The 15,644-nt window shown below is 38.3% G+C and overlaps 1 protein-coding gene across 6 annotated transcripts in view; it reads left to right on the top strand.

Annotated features, from left to right (window-relative positions):
• NUSAP1 (nucleolar and spindle associated protein 1) overlaps positions 1–15,644 on the top strand; it is a 70,985-nt gene that overhangs the window by 37,494 nt on the left and 17,847 nt on the right. For 4 of the 6 annotated variants that reach the window (XM_063089677.1, XM_063089676.1, XM_063089680.1 and 1 more), the window contains 3 exons: positions 5,568–5,636; positions 10,531–10,674; positions 11,461–11,620. In XM_063089677.1, coding sequence (XP_062945747.1) covers positions 5,568–5,636; positions 10,531–10,674; positions 11,461–11,620 — 373 coding nt within the window. The remainder of the gene's footprint in view (positions 1–5,567; positions 5,637–10,530; positions 10,675–11,460; positions 11,621–15,644) is intronic. The other 2 variants (XM_063089678.1, XM_063089679.1) reach the window with 2 other exon arrangements.

The following is a 15,644-nucleotide window of genomic DNA, read 5'->3' as shown; positions in this document are numbered from 1 at the left end:
CTGTAAAAAAACACTTTGGAGACTACTCAGGAAAATTAAACTTGGGCTAGATATTGTTATGTTAAGGTATTATTTTTATTTTGTTCGGTGTGATAATGGTATTGTGGTTATGATTCCTTTAAAAAAAACTTTAGGGCCGAGCTCGTGGCGCACTCGGGAGAGTGCGGCACTGGGAGCGCGGCGACGCTCCCGCCGCGGGTTCGGATCCTATATAGGAATGGCCGGTGCACTCACTGGCTGAGTACCGGTCACGAAACAGACAAAAAATAAATAAATAAATAAAAACTTTATCTCTTAGTAAAGGTTATCTTTATCTCTTAGTAAAGGTGAAATGTCATGATGCCTGTAATGTAAAATGCTCCAGGAAAAAGAGGGGGGAACCAGATGAAGTAAGAACAGCAGAATGTTGATAATTATTGAAACTGGCGATAAATATATAGGGGTTCATTATACCATTCTCTCTACTTTTGTGTGTGTTTGAAATTTTCCATAATAGGATGTTTAATTATCTACTGTTGGTATACCCCAGGAGCTCATTAAATCAATTAACTTTTTAAATTCTAAGTACATTGCCAAAAAAAAAAAAATTAATAAATTGTTCTAAGAAATTATCAAGATTTGATTAAAACTTAACAGAATTTGATTTAAATAAATTCCACCAGTATGTTATTAAAAATAAATGAAGAAGAGGAAATATTAGCTCTTTCTTTTGAGGTATTTCTCTTAATGGTAAAGCAAAATGGAGTCAGTTACTAATATTTATTGTGTCGCCACTGGTTCTTTTCTCTTCTCATTCATGCCCTCATTTCCCTTCTTGCAAGCTTAGATTACAAAGACTGGGACTATTTCCAATTCCTTGCACCTCCCTATACTCACCTGGCAAAGCCCAAGCCTGATTAAGCCCAACTATAAGGGCTGGCCATTTAGCTCAGTTGGTTAGAGCACAGCCTTGTAACACCTAGAAGTTTATGGGTTCAGATCCCCATACCAGCCAGTCTGCCAAAATAAATAGATAAACCCAGTTATGTGCTTAGTCCTTGCCTATACCTGATCCTGGCTGGAGAAAATCACCTAACCTTATTGACTGAACTTACTTTAAATTTATGACTCTAAATCTTAAAATGGGCATTTGATCCTCTTATACTTTTTTGTATCATTAACTTTCCCACTTTTTTTTTTTTTGGTGGCTGGCTAGTAGGGAATCTGAACCCTTGACCTTGGTATCATCAGTACCACACGCTACCAAGTTAGGTAACCAGCCAGCCCAACTTTCCCACTTTTGAAGACAATTATTTCCTATCTTCTCACCTCAAATTAGCTCCCTGCCCCTCCCTGATGACTGTTCCTCATAGCTCATGGGAAAATAGATGTAATCAGCTGCGAATTACCTCATCTTTCCACCACCAAACCCTCCAGCTGGCCTGCACCTGTGGCCACATGCTCTGCCTTTCTGCATATTATAGTAAAAGGCTCTATTCTAGGGCAACCTTTCCATTCATGCTGAGGATCTCTGACCCTCTCACCTCCCCTAGGACCACAGAAGACTAGACTCCTGCAATTAGATCCTCTTTCCTGCATCATCTCTCCCACTCTGCTGACTCATTGCCATAATGCATGCAACCATATTTTAGTATCACCCACTTTAAAGAAAAAGAAATATCCTTTCCTAATGTCGTGCCCTCCTCCCATCTACTGCCGCATTTCTGTTCTTTTCTACTGAAATTACTCTTATTCAAGGCCACCATCTTACAAAGCTTGTGGTCCACCTCTATCCTCACCCCTTTCTATCAGCAGCATTTGGCAGAATTGAACACTCCCCTCATCTCAAACCATTTTTTTTCCCTCATCTTCTTTGATATTTCATTTTCTTCTACCTTACTAGCACTCCTTTCTAGTCTCCTTAGCTGGTTCTTCCTCTGCCAGATCTCTAAATGTGGAGTGCCCACAGTTCTCTCTTTGGCCTTGTTTCCTCTAACTGTGCCTTCTCCCTTGGTGATCTTATCCATTTACCTAACTTTAAATTCATCTAGAAGCTAATGCTTCCCAAATCCGCTTCTCTAGTAGGACCTTTTCCCTGAGCTGCTGACTGGTGTATTTAAGTGCATATTCAACAGCATGATCACTTCCAAACATTGACTGTCTCCTCCATGTCTTAGTGGTTGGGGCCCATCTTAGATCGCCCTTGATTCCTCCCTTCATAGCCCACCCCCACCCATCCTTGTCAGCACTTCCTGAGTACACCTGAAATGTGATTTCTGGGTACCACCTCCAGTGCTGCAAACCTGGGCCACAGCATCCTCATCTCTTGACCACTGCCTCAGTCTCTCTACTGGGCTTCCTGCCATTACTCTTGTTTCACAGTAGTATTCTCTTGGTAGTTGGGGTGATATTTGAAACTTAGAATGTGTCATTTGTCTGCTCAGTGCCCTCCAGTGACATCCCTCACATCTAAAATAAAATCTAAACTCTTCCCAATGTAATAAGAGAAATTTGGCTTGAGCCTGATTTGGAGGGAAATTTTCTTAAAATGGAAAACATCTAAAATTGGAGACAATCAAGGAAATTTAATTAGGAGCTATGTATTAGATGATATTAGGAAATTACTGCTTTTCCTAGGTATAATAATGCATTAGATGTTATGTACGAAAATATCCTCTTATTTTTAGGAGTTATGGCTCATGTTTTTAGTGGTAAAGTATCACAATCTCTGAAACTTACTTTTAAATTTGGAAAGAAATATATATTAGGGCTGGCCAGTTAGCTCACTTGGTTAGAGAGTGATGCTGATAACACCAAGGTCACGAGTTCGGAGCCCTGTATTGGCCAACTGCCAAAAATATATATATATTAATACAGAAAGAAAGCAAATATGAGACAATCTCTATGATTTTTGAATCTAGGTGAGGAGTATGAGTGTTTATTACACTATTCTGAGTTTTCTATAGGCCTGACATTTTTTCTAATAACGGGTTGCAGAGAAGAAATCCACACTCCTCGCTGTGTAACTCTGCTCAATCCAGCCTCTGTTTGCCTTTCTGATTTCCCTGTCCTCCACTCACCCCAGTGTTCCCCACGTTCCTGCCACACTGGCTTCTTTCTGTCCTTCAGGCTTATCCATCCATGTCAGGACCTCTGTGCTTGGTGTTCTCTCTTCTTGGAATGCTCTTCCCCACAGCTTCACCTGCTGCCTCTTCCCTCATTTGCATCTCAGCTCACCTCATCACCTCTAAGAGGCCTTTCCTCACCATCCTAAATTCAGGTTGCACCCCCACCCAGTCGCCAGCTCTATTTTTGCTTCATAGTGCCTGATGTCTTATCATTTTTTCCTACTTTATTTGGTTAATAGGTTATTTCCCTACTAGTCCACTGCTAGAATTTCCTGGAGGGCACAGACCTTGTCTGTTTTGTTCACCACTGTCTCTCTAGTGCCTGGAACAGTGCCCAGCACAGTAAATGCTTGTTGAAGAAATGCGTGAATACATGCTGATAACTTAACATCTATGCCTTCAGCACAGCTCTTGAGCATCACCTCGTATCACTCAACCTGCTAGATGTCTATACTCAGCTCTGCCACAGGCACCTCACTTCATCATTATTGCCTGTTGGGTGAGGTTTTGATAGTATGTTAAGGTGTTAGATAGGAAGAATAAGTTCTGGTGTTCTATAATAGTGCTAGGTGACTATACTTAATAATTTATTTTGGGTTGTGTGTGTGTGTGTGTGTGTGTGTGTGTGTGTGTGTGTGTGTGTGTGTGTGTGTGTGTGTGTGGGTGGGTGGCTGGCTGGTACAGGGATTGAATGCTAGACTTTAGTGTTATCAGCACCATGCTCTAACCAACTCAGCTACCCTATTGTATATTTCCATATGGCTAGAAAAGAGTTTGAATGTTTCAACACAAACAAATGATAAATGTTTGCAGTGGTGGATATGCTAATTACCTTCTTGATTTGATCATTACACATTGTATACATGTATCAGAATATCACTCTGTATTCCATAAATATGTACAATTATTACGGGTCAATTTATTTTAAAAGTTACTATTAAAAAAAAAAAAGGTGTTAGAGTAGGAACAATCAAGAATGCCTAATCTGCCCTACCCCTGCCAATCATCCTCTTCCCAGAGAAGACCCCAAGAGAGGTTCAAGGAACAACAAGTAGAAAATAAGATATCACTTTATTACTATCTGGGATGGTGCTAATAATGGTGCAGAGCATTCTAATAAAGTGGGTTGGAGGATGTGGCTTCAGCTCACACCCTGAGCAAGACCTCTCCTGTCCCCTAAAGCCCAAACCAAATTTCAGTATCTCTGCTATTCTCTACTGGACACATGGTCAACGATAAATGGAATGATAAGAGAGCCAAGCCTGTAACTGGGCCCACCTTGAGGAGGAAGTCTCTGGCCCTCAACTGCATGGCTGAGTGGAAGAGGAAGAAAAGAGAACCCAACAAATATACTAGACCTTTTAAAGCACAAGAAAATGTAACCAGTCAGATTAGTATTCCTCTTTCAGGAAAGAATAAGAAGGGAAGATTTTCTAGGGTGGGAAGAGAAGCTAAGAGTTCCCTCCCCTCCAGGGACCTGTAACCATCCTCCCAAGTCCAGCCATGCCTTTTGTATTCCCCATCTTAGGGACCCTCACCACACACCACCAGCTGCCCAAGCCAGAAACCTAGCATAACAAAGTTTCCCTATTCTTTAACTCCCATTGTACTGATTTTACTTCCTGTGAAGGTTTTGACTCCATCCTTACTGCTTTAGCCTGGCTGTGGTGTGATTCAGGCCAAAACATCTCCAGTTTCCTACAACAGCTGTTTCCCTTACTTCAGTCTTATCCCCATCAAATGCATCCTGCACATTGTGCAACCAGAGTGAGTATTCTGAGTAATGCAAAATTGGTTGCCCATTGCTCTGCTGCAATATCTTCAGACTGTCCTTTGCCCTGAGGATAAAGTTCATATTCTTTTTCAATGATTGTTGAGTTAGAAAACAGAAAAGAAGAAAGTTCATATTCTTACGAGGTTTACAGGACCTGGCAAGATCAGGCTCCTGCACATTTTCCCAACATTATCTCTCAGCATCCTCTCCAACAGCTCCATGCTCCAGCCACACTGAACTAAAGTTCTTCAAGCTCCACTCTCGTTGTTGCTTTCCCATGCTTTCTCTATCCTTTTCTCTATGCCCAACTTTCTCCTCTTCACCTTGCAGATCTCAGCAGCTAAAGCCATCACATCTTTATCTGAGAACTGGCCTGTCCAGTTACCTTCTGAATGCTACCCTAGCAGTCCAAAGTTTGGCCAAATTCACCTGTGTTTTCTCATGACAGCCTGAACTTCCTTGAGTGGACACTTACCTCACTGTATTGCAATTGCCTCTTTCCTTGTCTGACTTTCCTGCTCAGCTGTGAAATCCCTGAGGTTAGGGACAAATTCTATCTAGGCAATAGTTCTAGTCCTACAGTCTGGCCAGAATACAGTTGATGAATTTAAGAATAGCAGAAAATGTTCAACGTATCGTTCTTGCTTATTTGATTTTTGGCTCTAATGGTAAGGACTTTTTTGCAGGCAGACAAGTTGTTAAAAGCCCTGAAAGCCCACCTTAAACACGAAGCAAGAAAAGAAAATGAGAATCAGGTGAGTAATGTTTTTCATCCTCACCTATTTGCTAGCAAAACAATTATATTTAGTTAATAAGCAATTAACACACAATTAGTGATCATTTAAGACATGCTATTTATTACCAAAGAGATAATTATTGGTATTAGTGCCAAGGAATGAATCCTTTCATAACAACTATTTGTTATGAATGGTGAAACTGCCTTATGACAAGTAATCTGTTGAATAAGATGTTCTCATACAAATGCAAAGATTAAGTACTAGTTGCCAAATGTTGAGAGACAGCAATGAAATGAGTAGGGAAGGAACTGAATTTGAACCAGAAAGACCCAGGTTAAGTAGCAGCTCTCATTTCTTTCTTTGTGGCCTTGAAAAACTCAAACTCCTCTTCTTTATAGTATTACCTGCTTTAATGAATTGAGTATTGTGCGAATCAAATGAAGCAGAGATTGTGAAAGTGACTTGTAAGCTGTAAACCATATCTAATGGGAGGGGTTGTTATGGCTGCATCAGACCCACTCCAAACCTTTTTGTTTTTTTATTTTTGGTGGTTAGCCATTACTGGATCCAAACCATGACCTTGGTGTTACCAGCAAGTGAGCTGTTACTCTCCCAAGTGAGGTAACCAGCCAGCCCCAAACCTTTTTGATAAAAGGATCAAATGAGTGTTTCATAGGCCAGATTCTTAACTTGAAATAGAGGAAAATGTTGAAAGGGCTTAAGGACTGGGCCTTGGAGTGATCAGTAATGTATCTGGAAATGAAGGTAAATACAAACAACTAAAAATCTAATTTCCTCCTCTCCACCTAATAATCTATAACTCTGTATTTTAATTTATAAATATTTCAAAACTTTCAATATCCAATTTTCTCTGATTCAAGGTTTTAATTAGCTGAAAATAGATAACAAAAAAGGATTAATATTGAATTCCAGTTTTAAAAGTTTCTACATCAACTAAATCATTATCCTTTTTTTTTTTTTTTAAATGGTTATTGGTTAAGGATACATGATTTTAGTGCCATCTGAAATCAAGATTTTACTTTGGGTACTAATTAATAGACTAAATTAAACTTGATCTGTTAATACTTCAAATTCAACATCTCAGACCATTCCATTTTGGAAAATTTTTACAAGAGCAGGATAATAGTCAAAATTCAGTCAGATATAGGATTCCTAAATGGTGAATCTATTAATAATGAGCTTAAATGTGTGAAAAAACCTGATATAGATAATCCTTGGATAAATCAAAGTTTGTTTATCTAAGCATACAGAAGCAAGTCAGTACGGTCCAAATATATGGCAGAGATCACTAATGTTACCTAGAATAGACAGATGTGTAAGCTTCCAAACCTGAGGAGTACAGTTGTGCGTTATATTTGAGTGAAGGTGATACTGGACATTCTGGAAGCCTAATTCTTCTATTGCAGATCAGCCTTAACTATGAGTTGGGAGAGCTCCGAATATAGGTTTGTTTGGCTGTGTGGTGGTGATTCCCTCATCTGAACCAGGTGTGCCTCTTCAGTCTTAGATTTAGACAAGTCTGTTACAGGGTATATCCTGGTACATTCAGGAATGAACACACTGCTCCCTGATCATTGTCAAATTCCCAGACTAACATACCATGCTTAAAATGCATGGGAAAGACATCCCTGGGAATCATGCTAACAGGTACAGGACATGTCCTATACTGTGCTAATATGGGGACAGGGGTGGAGTGGTAAGTAGAGTCATCCCTTGGTATCTGGGGGAGATTGCTTCCAGGACCCCCCTACACTTCCATGGATACCAAAATCCACAGATGCTCAAGTCTCTCATAGAAAATGGTGAATTTGCATATAACCTGTGCACATCCACCCACATACTATAAATCATCTCTAGATTACTTATAATAACTAATACAATGTAAATATTATATAAATAGTTGTTACACCGTATTGTTTAAGGAATAATGACAAGAAAAAGTCTGTACATGTTGAGTATAGATGCAATTCTTTTTTCCAAATATATTCAATCCTTAATTGGTTGAATCCACAGATATGGAGGGCCAACTGTACTTTAAAAGTGTCTTTATATTCCAGCAATATGTGTAAACCAAGGGTACCACTTCTGTAGGGGAAACAGTTTCTTCTTTCTTTTTACTCTCTTCCTCATTACTATCTAGGGAGTTGGGAAGTGGGATTCAAATAACATCTTTCTACTTTCATATAAAAATCCTTGTTCCTTTGAAATTTATGCTCACCTATTCTTATCTCTCATCTGCTGGCCTCCTAGCGCTTAGTGTTTTTAGTGTTTCCTGTCTCATTGTCTTCATTGTTCTGACCTTATTTTGGGTGAGTTCAAAGGTCCACCTGGATATCTTTTCTTACTATCCTGGCCTCCTTGTTCCTTAACTCTAGTGACCTTTATTTTTACCCGTCATCAGCCATCCACTTCTTTGGGCATATTCTGGACCTTACATCTCTTGGAACTATTTCACTTCTGTACTACTTCACTTCTGTCTAAAGCCTTTCATTCTTTAAGCTTCTTTATTTTTTTACTCCCAATACACTTATTTTATATTCTGGTTCTCAACCCAGAATGTATGGGAGAATCATTTGGGAAACTTTTTAAAAGCTACTGATGTACAGGCCTCACCAAACTCCAACCAAATAGGCTATCAGGGGACAGGGTCCAGGTATCATAGTGAAATGGACTGAAAAGTCAGGATACAAAGCAGTCTATCCCCTAGTCTATCCCTTACTAGGTGTCTCCTACCCTCTAAAATAGTGGAAGGTTTCTCTGTAAGGAAATTAAATAGTTGTCAAGCAAAAGCCTCTGCCTTGGGCATTTAAGGATTCCCCAGCACAATGGCCAGCCCCCCACCAAAGGAAGGAACCTAACTAGATAACAAGCCCCTTCCACACACTCAAGGTCATAATGAGGTTTTTCTTGCTTTACTATTAAATATAAATATACAAACAATCACCAGATGTTTGAGGAAAGCCTGTAGCCTGGGAGAGATTAAGATAAATAAAAAGAAAAAAGATAACACTAAAGGAAATGGAGATAATATAGAAAACAACTGAAGTCTTAAAAAAAAAAAAAAAAAAAAGCCTTACAATAACTTTTTGATTCACGCTAGGTAGACAAGGCACAGATGAGTCAATTAAAGTTACATAACAGACTATAAATGTTATCAGCTTTGATACTTAAAGAAAACAGATGACAGAAGTTGACAAGTAAGAGGACAAGAGATGAGGGAACATATAAGGATGCTAATATCTGTGATTTACAGTATATTGCCTGTATTTGTGGAACAAGATTTAAAGATATATTTAAAACTGCAATGGTAACTAACAGAGTGTCTACAGTGGTATAATTCTATTAGAAAGAAGACAGTGAAATGAGAGTACAAATAAACTAAATTTTAGCAGATGGTAGGCACTAAAAATAGCTATTGAAAATACGAATATCCCAGCAGCAAATCACTAGTGATACATAAGTAAACACCTGAACTTAGGCCTTAAAAATAGCAACAGCGGGCAGAGACCCAATTGCTTTTCATTATATCTTCTTTAGTATTTGAATTTTTTTTAGCCTCATGTATGTATTAGTTTATTTAAGAAAATTAGAATTTACTAGGGGCCAGCCCGTGGCTCTCTTGAGAGAGTATGGTGCTGATAACACCAAAGCCAAGGGTTTGGATCCCTATATAGGGATGGCCAGTTAGCTTACTTGGGAGAGCGTGGTTCTGACAGCACCAAGGCAAGGGTTAAGATCCCCTTACCAGTCATCTTTTAAAAAAAAGAAAAAGAAAAGAAAATTAGAATTTACTTATAAAAAATACAAAAACACTAAAATCAAATTAAGCCTATCTTTTGTAGTTCTAGGTAAGTTAACATGCTTAATAAGCCCTTTCTCACACTCATGATAATATATTCACTTTTTTTTCTAATGCTTTTATAGTTTCACTTTTTTACATTTAAATCTTTAATTCGTCCCGATTTCATTTTGGTGTGAAAGAATGACCAAAAGTATAAAAAACATAGTTAATTAGTTTATAGTTAATGAGTTTTCTTAGCATCATGTGTTGAATAATGAATCCAACATTCCTCCACTAATATTAAGTGCAACCATTATCATACAATGATTTCTTATATAAACAGATTTTGGATGTTCTAGTACCTGACCATACTGTTTCTATTTTATAGATTTTTACTTTTAGTTTACGATCATGCAAATACATCTCACCTTATTCCTTAATTTTTACCTTTGATAAGTTACTTTGGATTCTCTAAGCTTTGGTTTCCCATTTGTGAACTGGGGGATAATGTCAGTACCTGTCTCATAGGCTTTGAGGAATAAATGAGATAATTCATGTAAATACTTAGCCCAGTAAAGTTGTAATATTCGTTATAATTATTAGCTTATGACATAGTGCCTGGCACATAGTATATATCCAATAATTTAATGCATTTTTTTATTTTTTTATTTTTTATTTTCATTTCATTTATTTATTTATTTTATTTTTGTCTTTTTCGTGACCGGTACTCAGCCAGTGAGTGCACTGGCCATTCCTATATAGGATCCGAACCTGCGGCGGGAGCGTCACCATGCACTCCCAGCGCCACACTCTCCCGAGTGTGCCACGGGCTCGGCCCTTAATGCACTTTTTTATAATTTGCTTATTTGTTCCCACTAAGGTAACTTTGAATGCTTTTCCAGCCTAGATTATTAGGTTAGGTTGTTAAATGTAATTATTTCTTTTAAGATACTCTATAATTCTTGTCCTTGCCTATAATTTAGTGCTAGAGAATTTAAGAAATTATCTTTTGCATATGTAATGTGTTTTTTATTCAGTTTAAATTCTGATTCTTCCTGAGCATTATAACTATACATAGGCCATGGCAGATTAATATGTCTCTCTTTTCAGAATGAAAGTCAGACTTCTGCATCCTCTTGTGATGAGAATGAGATACAGATTAGCAGCCAGGAACAAGCTGAGAGAGAGCTGGTTAGCCATGTCACCAAAACGAGGAGAAGGCACAAGGCAGTCCATGAGAACCCTGACTCCCAGGTAAATGCAAGTGGACAAACTGAAAATCAGCCACCATCTGTGTCAAAACTGTCATATTCTTAGGGAACTTTCTTTTTTGATTTCCTATGACACCAGCTGGTGGTAGATGCCCTGTGTGCAGTAAGCTCCTTGAAAGCACATACCCAGGTCTGGGCTATTCATCATTGCACCCCCGGGCCTGGCACTCAGGAAAAACTATAAGTGCAAATTAAATATTTATTGAATAAATATGAACATTCATTAACTGTTCACTTAAGTGAGGTATAGTAAAGAAAAAGCAACAGTATGGTTTTGGTTTTTTTTAATTTTCTTTCCTAACTTTCCCCTAGCCTGATGGTCACTTTGTAGTTAGTCTTTCCGCAGCATGGTCATGTGATTAGCTAGAGGCTTCCCTCACTTGCTTTGCATAGACTCTGATTTTGTTCTTCTATCTTATCCTTTCATGCAAATGTAACATTTACCAGACATGGTCCTAATTTTTATTTTCTAGTTTCATATAGTCCCTGGTTAAGTAAATTGTCTAGGTCTCTTAGTGTTAGTTTATCATTCCTAAGAGAACAAATCTTGCCATTTCTTTTATGTCTTGCAAGATTCCCTTGTATCTCCTGTTCCCAAATTCACATTCTCATGACACTTGGTGAGGCAGAGAACCAAATCCACTACTCAGAAGTCTTATTCTCTTACTTTTCTTCCTTTAACTCCTTTTCCCCTCATTTTGGTACCTATCTTTGAAAGGCAGTGATTACTTATTTATCTAAATAAGTTATTTTCTTTTAAAATTTGTAGCAGGATTATTCAGAGATAAAAATAAGTGATCTCACTGAATTCCAGAATCAAGAAAAGCAGGAAAACGAGGATCTCAGAACAACTACAACAGTTCCTTCTCTTCCAGATGAGAGCCAAGAAGATGAGAGTTCAGTTTCCTCAGGAAAAAGTGGAATAAATGGTATGCTGAGTAACTTAAAAAAAAAAAACAAAAGGAAAAACTGCTAGGGTTTGCCATGTACATTAGTGTTCTAGGACTGCCATAACAAAGTACCCCAAACTGCATGGCTTAGAACAGAAATTGAGGGGCTGGCCTGTGGCTCACTCGGGAGAGTGTGGTGCTGATAACACCAAGGGCACGGGTTTGGATCCCATATAGGGATGACCGGTTAGCTCACTGGGTGAGCGTGGTGCTGACAACACCAAGTCAAGGGTTAAGATCCCCTTACCGGTCATCTTTAAAAAAAAAAAAAAAAATAGAACAGAAATTGACTCTCTCACAGTCTGGAGGCTACAAGTTCAAAATCAAGGTGTTGGCAGGGCCATGCTCCTCTGAGACTGTGTAGAATACCTCCTTGCCTCTTCCTACCTTGTGGTGGCTGTCGATGTCTGATGTTCCTTTGCTTGCAGCCACATAGGCCCTGTCTCTGCCTCTTCATCACATGACATTCTCTCTGTGTGCCTCTGTCTTCTTAAAAGGACACCAGTCATAATGGATTTGGATTCACCCAAATGACCTCATCTTAATTTGATTATGTCTGCAAAGAATCTATTCCTAACTAAGGTCATATCACTGGTACCACAGGTTAGGCCTTCACTATGTCTTTTTGGAGGGGCTACAATTCAACCTGTAAAACCATGTTGCAGAACTTCTAAAGTGTTCTGCAATGAAAGCAAAAGTTAAAAGCAAATATAGTAGGCCATCAGGTCATCTTTAGTAACTCTGTATAGAAACCAGAATAAGACTGGTGCTAGAAAGCTTTTTTTGATGGCTGGCCAGTACACAGATTAAACCTGGGACCTTGGTATTATCAGCACCATGCTCTAACCAAATGAGATAACCAGGCAGCCAGTAGCTGGGAAGTTTAGGGAAGTTGAATTCCACTTTGTGAAAAGGAAAGCCCTCATTTTATCTCATTAGCTTCTCTGGCCCACTATAGAGACAGGTACAAAGACCTATCTGCATCCTGAACCAGAACAGTTACAAGGAAGCTGCAAAGCCAGCCTTCCCAGTGGTGGGGCCATTGTTATTGTCAGGATATGAGAGTACTTCAAAAAGCTCATGGAGAAATGGAATTAAAGGATTGTATTAGTCTGTTCTTGTTGCTTATAAAACAATACCTGGAACTGGGTGATTTATAAAGAAAACGAAATTTATTGCTTACAGTTTCTGAGGCTGAGAAGTCCAAAGTCCATCTGGTGGTGGTGACAGTGACCCAGGGGTCTCACATTGCAAGATGGTGGAAGCAGTGAAAGCGAGAGAGACAGACTCTCCCTTTAAAGCCCTCAGAGCCACACCCCTGACCACCATTTTTAATCCATTCACTAGGCATGGTCCTACAATCCAATCACTCCTTAAGGGCTCCACCTTTCAATTACCATAATAGGATTTCCCACCCTCTTTACAGTCACAGTGGGGGCTAAGTTTCTAATACATAAAACTTGGGGGACACAATTCAAGCTTCAATGAGTTTTGGGGGGACATAATTCAATCCACTGCAATGATAATACAAATCTTTCCGTGAACTTTTTGAAGTACCCTCATATATCTTCCTTAGTCTGTAATTTCCTAAAAACCTCTTCCCTTAACTTTCTCAACTAAAAGTTTACTTCAGTAAGACCAGAAAAGTTCCCCCATACCTAACAGAACTTGGGGCTTTCTGAGCTCCACACAGTAATTATCTCTGTGTTAGTCTCACCCTGGCAAATCTGTCTAGACCTCTGAGGCTTGCCTGAGGAGGGGTAAAGGATTAAGAGAGAAGATGATACATTTCAGTATCTACCAAGCAGTTAAATGCAGAATTTCTAATCCTGAGCCTTCCCATTTTTACTAGAACTTTATTAAATCTAGAAAATTACAGGAGGAGAGGTTCTCATTCAATAGGTCTGAGGTGAGCATGGGAATCTGCAGGTTTTAACAAACACGCCAGGTAATTTTGATGCATATGTCTTATAAACCCATTTTAAATCATAATTTTATAACAAGATGTAAAGAAATATGACAATTGGCAGTGACCTGGTTTCTATGGCATGGGAAAAAAATAAGATGAGCCCGACCCATAAGTCAGGTTTGCCTATTGAGACATAAGCTATTTGAAGGAGTAAAAGCTGATTAGTTTCTGGTGAGATTTTTTTATTTTTATTTTTATTTATTTTGATACAATTTCAGAGTTAGAGAAAAGTTGCAAGAATAGTAGTAAGAGTTCCTATATATATTTCACCAGGATTTTCAAAATGGATAACATTTTACCACATTTACTTTCTGTCTCTTTGCCTCTGTGTCCATCTGTCCCTTTCTGATTATGTATTTATATTTAATATACACACATACATATGTATATACGTTATTATATATGGGCTTTTTTCCTGAACTGAGAGTGCAGATATGTGTCCCTTACCCCTAAATACTTCAATATGTGTTTCTTAGAAAACAAGAACTTTTACAAATGGACAGAATACAAAAAGTTCATTGATATGGCTTCATATTCCACATTACAACTAATCTTTAAGAAACTACCACTTGTGGGCTGGCCGGTTAGCTCAGTTAGTTACCGTGTGGTATTATAACAACAAGGTCAAGGGTTTGGATCCCTGTACCAGCCAGCCCCCCAAAAAGAAACTACTACTTGTGAAGTTTTGGTATAATATCAAAGAATATCCACAATTATCTGAAAGGGCTATTAAAATATGCTTCCCTTTTCAACCATGTATCTGTGCGAGGCAAGACTTTTTTTCATATATACTTTAACCAAAACAATACATGGCAACATATTGTATGCAGAAACAGATAAGAGAATCTGTCGTCTAAGTCAGACTTTAACGAAATCGTAAAACAGTACCAATCTACACACAATTTCTGTTTGTTTTAGGAATTGTAGCCATTTCTCATAAATAATTTGTTAACATATCATGGGTATACTGTTATTTTTAATGAATCAATAAATATTTTTAAATGTCTTAGTTTTAATATCTAATGTAGCCCATAGATGTATGAACAAAAATTCTTTGGGGTCCTGAATAATTTTTGAGAATATAAAGGGATACTGAGACTAGAAAGTGTGAGGAATGCTAATCTAATCTCTAGATCTTATTTTGAATTCATCCATTGTCCCAGTAGTGTCCTTTAAAGCAAAAGAAAAATCTTGACTCATTTTTTGCATTTTATTGCCATGTCTCTTTAGTATATTTTTATCTAAAATGGTTCTTTAATCTTTCTTTGTCTTTCAGGACACTGACATTTTTTAATATAGACCAGCTTTTTCTCCTCCAACTTGGTTTATCTAATGTGCTCTCATGGTTAGGTTAAATTCAGATTATGTATTTTTGGGAGGACTCCCACAGAGTTATGCTGTGGTGTTCTCAGTCAGCACCCCAGGAGTCCCAGGTGTTGGTTTGTCCTCTCATGCTAACTTCCATCACTTGGTTATGGTGGTATCTGCTAAGCTGCTCCTCTGTGAAGTTACTCTTTTTCCATTTGTAAGTAATTAAGTATCTTGTGAGGAATTACTGTATATAAATAACCTATTTGTCATGGAACTTTCCCTCTCTGGTTTTAGAGCCAAGATCCAAGCAGATGGCCCTGCAGCCCTTCCAGCTCTGTTAAAGCATTCTTTTGCCTTGTTTTATGGATGCATTGAGGAACCTTAAGGATGACATTGCCTTTATAAATTGTACTTCTTGAAAACCACTTGCACATTTTTAAATATATATTTTTCAAATTGAGGCAATATCAGATTGAGTAGCTTTCTGATATTTGTAAGATTAAAGTCACAGCTCTATAGCATATCATACAAGGCCCTTTATGATTTAACCCCCTACCTATCCTATTCTAACCGTTTCTCTTTTAGGGGGGTCGGGGGGGTGGGGTGCAGCTGGCTGGTACAGGGATCCAAACTGTCCTATTCTAAACTTCCTCCATTCTCTTATGAAACCTACACTTCAGCAATTTCAAATACCTCAGTTTCTCTGATTATCATTACTTTCAC

This window comes from Cynocephalus volans, chromosome 3, assembly GCF_027409185.1.
Source record: "Cynocephalus volans isolate mCynVol1 chromosome 3, mCynVol1.pri, whole genome shotgun sequence".
Classification (NCBI taxonomy): domain Eukaryota; kingdom Metazoa; phylum Chordata; class Mammalia; order Dermoptera; family Cynocephalidae; genus Cynocephalus; species Cynocephalus volans.
Note: the sequence above shows the minus strand (reverse complement) of the source record. Positions and strands in the feature narration are given on the sequence as shown.